Genomic DNA, 8570 nt, shown 5'->3' with positions numbered 1-8570 from the left:
CTTCTAGTGCCTTCATGGCAGCTATGGTTATGTGGGGTAATCATATGCCTGCTTGGACTGTTAGCGCTATGAGTATTCCTCTTGTGAATGGAGTTTGGCACAATATATGAAGCTATTACATGTATTATTAGTATTATTCAACTTGGATCTTCAGCGTAATGGGCATTTTAACTGCAAGGCTTCCCCTCTCATTCACTCCTTTGTTAGAACAGGTTCACGTCACGTGATTCTGGTTGTAAGTAAATCATGCTGCTTATTGAGGCTAAACCTTAACAAACGAGAGTGTGTGCCAGTGTAGCAGCTATAAAATTTCGAACTTCCATGCTAGGATTTGAACCATGGAAATTCTGATCTGGACGAATGCCTTGTCCACATGACAAGCTTAACCCCAAGCTGACATGGTAAGGACGTCATCCGTGGGATCACTCCACATCCCACATTAGGGATGCAGGAGCTCCACTGTGAATGCTGTACATTCACAGTGCACATATCCTGATTAGAGTAATTTTAATCTAACAGTTCACACAGCAATATTCCAGCTATATAGTGACAGTCTGTAAATAATCAAGTCTGGACCAGACATTCCAGTGAACAACAGCATGAGCAGTGATATACACAATTGGGATACGATTACGTGTCAACCAAGTCGGTGAGTCTGACCACCAAATCACATTAGTGGCCTCTTACAACAAACAAGGTTTACTGAAGAGCGATTCAGAGAAGGATATTCATGGGTTATCCCAACTGGGGTAAACAATACAAATACCGAGTCTCGAATACAAATACATGTCAACAGTTGATGTGTTATTCATTGTAATTAGTGAAACAATAAGTAATTCATTTTTGGACGTGTTTTGACCTTGTTGACAGTTGAGATACTTCAGAGGCATTTAGGAGGCGACTAACGAGATTGAGTGGTCAGACTCGCTGACTTGGTAGACACATGTCATCAGTTTCCAAATGCGCAGATCGATGCACATGTTGCTGATCACTGGATTGTCTGGTCCAGACTCAATTATTTACAGACCGCTGCTATATGACTGGAATATTGCTGAGTGCGGCATAAAACTAAACTCAATCACTCATTTCCTCGCTCATCCTGTACGGACAGTACAACACTAGTTCTGCATTAACAGTACAATTTGATAGCAGTTGATGTCTTTGTAATTACACAAGCAAATTTTAGAAATATAAAAATGTGATTGGAAATTTAGTCGCCACGTACGACAAGCATAGTCGCCTTTTGTGGCAAGTATGGGTTGCTGAAGGCCTATTCTACCACGGGACCTTCTTGGGTTAGCGAGGAAATATAATACCCACTTCTACTAAATACAGCGGGTACAGTACCTACATGAGCTCAATATTATCTGGAGCTCTTAAACAAGGTTCACTTCTAAACAACAAAAGGACAAATGTGTGAATCGGAACATTTCTTCTTCTGAAGGGAATGCTGTGCTAGGTGTCAATTTAACAAAAGTCAGAAAACAACAATGTATATAAGGAATTACTTTCATTTATTCTGAATTGAAGCTGCACATAGCACCATTCAACAATCACTTGTATATAGACAGCACTGCTACCACACACTCCCTATCATCTCTTGAGCTGTACATACACAAGCTGTATCCAGACTATTGTTTCACAGAGTCTAGTGGGTCTCTTATTTACTATCCTCGATGTTTCCTGGGTATGCATTCTGATAAATCTCCACTATACCCTGGATGCACCTACAGCATAATTTTATTACATCCCTTTGCTGGCTCTGCATTCTCACAGTAGCCAATTAGATAAGCCGTCGCTACAACCAAGTCAGCCAGTAAAGACATCTGATTGGATAAAAAGCCATCCAAGGGAGGTAATAAAATCATTGAGTTGTAGATGCATCAAGGGTACAGTGGAGATTTATCAGAGCATATACATTGGTGATACTGAGGATGGTTATTTACATACACACACCCATTCATTCAAGCTTCATCAGTGATAGTGCATGAGATGCCACGGGAGGTAACTCATGCAAGAATCACATTTCAGCCATACTTGGCTACTGTTAAAACAGACGAAAATGGACAGTAGTAAGTATTATATGTCCTGGGTTATAAACCTATGTGTTACTAAGCAAACAGCATTGTTAATTTGCAATAAAATGGAAGAAATAGGCCCTTGATCATAAAGTAGAACAGTTACCTAAATTAGTAGTCAAACAAAACTTCTTTGAGACGGCTTTTATTTACAATAACCTCTTTCAGTTTTATTTCGTAGGTGTAATGCTTTGATACAGATTCTTGTACTGCTGTCAAGCGGGACAGGCAAGAGTCCAGAGCACACTGTTTAATTTGGACTGGCTTGGGAGTGACTAAAAAGTCTGAATTAGACAGCAGTCCAATTTACACAGACGTTTCCTATATCGATGCCTGAAGGCTCGAATTATTCCCTGGTCAAGACGTTGGAGATCAGACACTGTGATGGCCAGAAGATATTTTACTGCAACATTGCTGATGAATTAAATATGAATTCAGATCACTATTTTTACAGTTAAACAATGAAGATCAAGCTCTGTATTCTTTCCCCTGCTTACAAATGTGTAAGTCAATTATTGTGTGTGTGACATTGACTGTTTACATGATCATCTCAATTAGTGAGTGAGTTTAGTTTTACGTCGCACTTAGCAATATTCCAGCTATATGGCGATGGTCTGTAAATAATCGAGTCTGGACCAGACAATCCAGTGATCAACAACATGAGCATCGATCTGCACAATGGGGAACCGATGACATGTGTCAGCTAGTCTGACCACCCGATCCCGTTAGTCGCCTCTTACGACAAGCATAGTCACCTTTTATGGCAAGCATGGGTTGCTGAAGGCCTATTCTACCCCGGGACCTTCACGGGTATCATCTCAATTATAGTTTACAAATTAGTGTTAATCGTATCAAAGGTCAATAAGCATTCACTGTTAGACAAAATACACAAACCAATCAACAGGTTGTCTATGCAAGGTTATTGGCCCAGCAGACTTTCTGCTCAGTCCTGATTATTAAGCAATGTTTTCATGTGTAGCTAAGTTTTGGGGCAAATACTTTGGTCTGAAATCTGAAATAACAAGACAGTGAGATACAAAACTTTTTTCAACAAAGAAGGGCTTTATGGCTGGACCATATTAGTTCAGTCCAGTATGTACAGCAATACGAGAAAGACAGAATTCGAGTTGGACAGACTGCACTGTACAAGATTCTGTGTCAAAAGATCGCAGTCATGAACTAAAAGAAGTTGTCCATCATGTTAGTTCAATATTACTGTCAAACAAACACATCTCAAAGCTGAACCTACACATATGCGCTCCAGATAAAGGCCATATTGGCGTATGTACAGATAAACACTGCATGATACGATAGGAAAAAAAGCAGAAAACGTAGCAGCTACGCACCACACAATGGTGCGTGGTCTTAGAATCATTTACGAACGTATTTATCTGGAAAAGTATTTCTGTATTGTTTATTGATCTGTTTACACAAGAGTAGCAATTTTGTGGTGCATATATGAAAAGAAACACGAGATTACTTACACGCCATTAAATTCCATTCAGTCCTCTTACTATTCCCAGCACTCTTATATTGAAAAAATAAGGCGTACATACTACTCATGTTGAAAAATTATCTTTAGCCCTGCTTTGATTTATCCGAGGTGCTAAACAACCAAAAAATGGCAACTAAGGAATAAGCAGCATCAAGCCTTAATGTTTAGTAAGTGGAGGAATAAGTGAGCTTAGTTTTACACGGCAGTCAGCAATATTCCAGCTATATCGTGGCTTGATTTAGTGCTGTGTCACTTGTACTGGCGCAACCTAATATTACAAAGCGCAACTTAGTCATAAGCCTAACTTGTACCAGGTACAAGTCAGTTTTTGAATTAGTACACTTCTGAAAAAAAACATCTAAATATTTGCATCTGCATATTGCAATAAGTGAGTGAGTGTGTGAGTTTAGTTTTACGCCGCACTCAGCAATATTCCAGCTATATGGCGGCGGTCTGTAAATAATCGAGTCTGGACCAGACAATCCAGTGATCAACAACATGAGCATCAATCTGCGCAATTGGGAACCGATGACATGTATCAACCAAGTCAGCGAGCCTGACCACCCGATCCCGTTAGTCGCCTCTTACGACAAGCTGAGTTGCCTTTTATGGCAAGCATGGGTTGCTGAAGGCCTATTCTACTCCCGGACCTTCACGGGTCCATATTGCAATAAATGCAGTGCAGCTGTGATCTGGCTGGTGCAGCTAGGTTTTTATCTTAGGTTGCACCTGGTGCAAGTAGGTTGACATCTCTTAAATCGAGACATGTATATCTGTAAATGATAAAGTCTGACCAGCTACATGGTGGTAGTCTGTAAGGAATGAAGTCTGGACCAGACAATCCAGTGAACAACAACATAAGCATCGATTACATTGGAAATATTGACATGTGTCAACCAAGTCAGTGAGTCTGACCACTGGATCCTGTTAGTAGCACGACAAGCATGGGTTACTGAAGATCAATTCTAACTCGGATCTTCAACTTTGAAACAACTGAAAGTTTGACACATCTAAGTTTGGTATGATAGTGTTTGACTTTGGAGCCAGTAAATCCCATGAAAAGCTGTCCAGGTGAAAAAACAGAAAGACATTTTTAACTCCCTTCACCATAACTTAAGGAATAATTATTTCCAGTTCAATATTTCATATTCCAAAGAAAATACAACAATCTACTGTCAAACAAAATCAGTGGCTATTGGATGGCTGTACACATCAACATTAAAAAAATGTAGACATAAGGCATCTCACACGTTTTAGCTGCTTTTAAATAATTATCAAAGGCGAGAAAACAGCTGGGACACCTGGGATACCCATATTGTGCAAGTGGGGATTCAATCATGGGTCTTTGGATGAATGAACACTTTAACCACTTTAACCAGTATTTTGAACACACATGAAGTTTTTGTAGTTTCAATTAAAATCTACCCATACAGCTATTTACAACAGATGTTTTCATTTGTTATTCAATGACCAAACTATACTGTAATACTCTAAATGCTTCAAAAAAGGAATAGTATCCATTACTATACTACCTTATTTTGAGATTACTGTTATCAGAAACATAACACATATGTTTAGGGAAACATATGTAGAAAATAGGATTGATATGCACAATTAGTGCAACTCACTTTCAAACAATTAAGGTCCCAATATATCACTATACCTATCGCAATATGGAGACCTATTTCGCAATACAATGAAATACAGTTTTGTTGCCAATACACAGCACTATTAACCACTATGGCACCCTACTACTCCCCTCTAACTGCATTGGATACCTGGGGAGGGAATATGGATTGGGCACCTGGGCAGAGCTGGGGAATATGGGTTGGGGAACATGGTTGGGCACCTGGGAAGGGCTGGGGAATAAAGGATGGGCACCTGCGTGGGGCGGGGAAATATGGATCAGGCACCTTGGCAGGATGGGATAATATGGGTCAGGCACCTGGGCACAGCAGGATACCAGAGGTCAGATACCTGGGCAGGGTAGGATAATATGGGTGAGGTACCTGGGCAGGATAGGATAACACAGGCTAAGTAACTACACAAGGTAGGATAATATGGGTCAGGTACATGGGCAGAGCTTGATGACAGGGTGAGGTACCTGGGCAGGGTAGGATAATACGGGTCAGGTACCTGGGTGGGTATAATATGGGTGAAGTACCTGGGCAGGGCCGTATAATTGGGGTCAGGCACCTGGGCACGGTAGGATAATACAGGCTAGGTAACTACTCAAGGTAGGATAATATGGGTCAGGCACCTGGGCAGGGCTGGATTATTGGGGTCAGGCATCTGGGCAGGGTAGGATAATACAGGCTAGGTAACTACGCAAGGTAGGATAATACAGGTCAGGTACCTGGGCAGGGTAGCATAATGTTAGCCAGGTACCTGGGCGGAGACGGGTAATACAGGTAGGGCAGCTGGGCAGTTCACTGGAACTCATTGCTGGTTAGCGTGGTTTAACAGAGATAAGGTTGCGCATCATGTCGAATGTGTTGCCATCAGGCTGGACACTGAACTTGCGACCACTGTCCGTCTCTACCTCCAAGTAGCCAAAGTTATCCATCCCAATAATGGTCACTTCCTGATTGCTCTCACTCTCAACGGTCACACGCACCCCGCTGTGAAGCCACCTCTTGTAGTACTTCTCACAGAACTGACCATGTCCATAACTCTCGAAGTCTGTGATGAATCTCTCGATGTTGGTCACTGTCCTTGCAATAAGCTGGTCGGTCGAGCAGGGTGGTAAATCAGTTCCGTGAACTTTATTATACTGTTGTATGATGTCGTTGATACAGATAGTTGGGTTGCTGTTCGCAACATTAAATCCGCATCCAATAACCGCATGGAATGTAGATCCCATCACTGTTGATGAGACGATCACACCTCCCAGCTTCATCTTGTTGCTGTAGTAGATGTCATTGGGCCATTTCAGCCTCAGGTCAAGGTTTTCGTACCCTGTCATGGAGTTGATGCTGCTGACCACTGACAGTGATGTGATGTGTTGCAGGAAGGTCACCCTCTGTCCAAGTTGGCTATTGGTTGGAACACGGACATGCAGACTAAACATAGCACAGCCTTCTGGACTCAGCCATGCATTTCCACCTCGTCCCTTCCCACTGGTCTGTCTGCCTGCGATAGCCACAACTCCAACACTCTCTGGGACACAAAACTGTAGTCCTTCAAACAAGGCCATTGTTGTGGGAATTACATCAGCATAAAGAACAACTTGGCCAAGACACGAAGTTTTCAAATTTTTCCAGTACACTTCTTCGTTGAAGTATTTGTGTTTCTGAGATCCTGAAGTTGTTACAGGCAGATGAGAACCACTCACTGTAACATTGTGAACATCTGTAGCAGCAAACTCTAGATTTACTGACCTCGAAGTCAAGCACCCACCCTTTAGTCGATTCTGTAAAGATGAAAGAAACATGTCCTTTGTTTTTTGAGAGTTTGTCAGCAGAGAAGCTGGTGTGAGTGGCGGAACCCCTTGCTGAGAACAGTCCAACCCAAGCCATTTGAAAATGTATTGTAAGATTTCAATACGAACTGAATTGTTGCACTTCAGCTGGTCAAATGTATCTGGATCCATTGTGGCTTCAGACGGATCCCTCTCAAGATACAGCTGCGACAGAACAGCTTTGCCTCCATTTGAACCATGAGTGGAAATTCCAATCATTACTGGCTTCCTTTCTTGATTTTCCCGAGCCAACACCTCGACACGCATCCCTGTCCCCATATCGACTTCCTCCTTGTAGTTGTATCTTCCTCGGATGCATTTCACATCTTTCCATTTCTCACTCATGCTGAAGACAGACAAACCAACCCTTGGCAAAACTTCCTCTCTTTCAAGAAACTTCGTTTCAAACATGCTTCCAAAACTCATCACCAATCCTCCTTTGTTGAAATAATCAAAGAAAATATCGTTCACGCCATCATAAAGGCGTTCTGTAGTTATGACAAGCAGAACAGTGTTGTCTAGCCAGGGTGTAGTTGTTACTTGGTCATGTTGCAAGTGGTAGACAGTGTACGAGTCTGTGTTCACACAGTCGTTAATCACATCAGAGACATTTTTAAAGTGTCGAACGGAGTCATGCTTTCCACAGTAGATCAAAATATTGGGTGGTTTGGGGCTCTTATCTTCATCTGTTACTTCAGATTTAGACTCTTGAACATTTGTTGGAATATCTGTTCGACTGGACTGATCTGACTTTTGGTCAGGCTTCTGAATGTCAGCAGTTCCAGCAATACTGATTCTACTGTCACTCTCCGAAACGTTTTCTGTTTCAACGGTCTGCATAGTTATAAGATCTAACCCTTCTTGTTCTTTCAGAGTTTCATCACCTAACAGTGTACATATGGCAATAAAATCATCAACACTACATCCTACCAGAATTCCAGTGTGTACTTCATGCCTCCATGCTATTGGTTCGCAGTGTTTTAAGACCCAGTGGCGACGAAGATCTGGGACTTCTGCACTCTTATTTCCTTCCAGTAAAACGTGTAACTCGTACGATCCAATGTGATCACTGTCTCCAAACCTCGCCCATGTTGCAAGGTTCACGACATTCTTTGGTGTCACCGACGAAAGTAGAATGTTATCTTTATCATACAGCACGGTTCGAACTCCTACTGGTTTGGCGAACTCCGAGGTACACGATGCTGTTGCTGTCCTGCTTACAACGATGCTGCTATTACGTAAGACATGGCGGATTGCGGACATGAGGTCGTCACGCCTGCGACATCGTCGGTACCACTGAACCAATGAAATGTACCCTAACGCAAGAAACATAACTGACTGTAAGAAGTGGAAGTCGAAGAAGTTTGTGTCAGTCGTTGCTTACAAGTGTCACTCCTGTCCCTGCGTGTCGTTTAACTTGGTCTTTAAGTGGTTGCTCTTTGCATTCATTATTAGGTTTCGGTCAGGGTGCCCCTTTTCAGGGTCGCAATTGCATTTATCGAGATATCACTATCCCGTGTTGTATCCACATAGCTCC

The 8570-nt window shown here is 42.1% G+C and overlaps 1 protein-coding gene across 1 annotated transcript; it reads right to left on the bottom strand.

Moving 5' to 3' along the window:
* Positions 1–1497: 1497 nt before the first annotated feature.
* On the bottom strand, positions 1498–8562 carry LOC137259780 (biotin--protein ligase-like). The gene has a single exon (XM_067797393.1). It carries the CDS (start codon positions 8363–8365, stop codon positions 6023–6025), a length of 2343 nt encoding a protein of 780 aa, XP_067653494.1. The 5' UTR covers positions 8366–8562; the 3' UTR covers positions 1498–6022.
* Between the last annotated feature and the right edge of the window lie 8 nt (positions 8563–8570).

The sequence above is a fragment of the Haliotis asinina genome, chromosome 13, assembly GCF_037392515.1.
Source record: "Haliotis asinina isolate JCU_RB_2024 chromosome 13, JCU_Hal_asi_v2, whole genome shotgun sequence".
NCBI classification, from domain to species: domain Eukaryota; kingdom Metazoa; phylum Mollusca; class Gastropoda; order Lepetellida; family Haliotidae; genus Haliotis; species Haliotis asinina.
This window is presented reverse-complemented; position numbering and strand designations above follow the sequence as displayed.

Coding starts and splice junctions, on each gene's coding strand:
- LOC137259780 (XM_067797393.1), bottom strand. CDS start 8,365: ATGTTTCTTGCGTTAGGGTACATTTCATTGGTTCAGTGGTACCGACGA.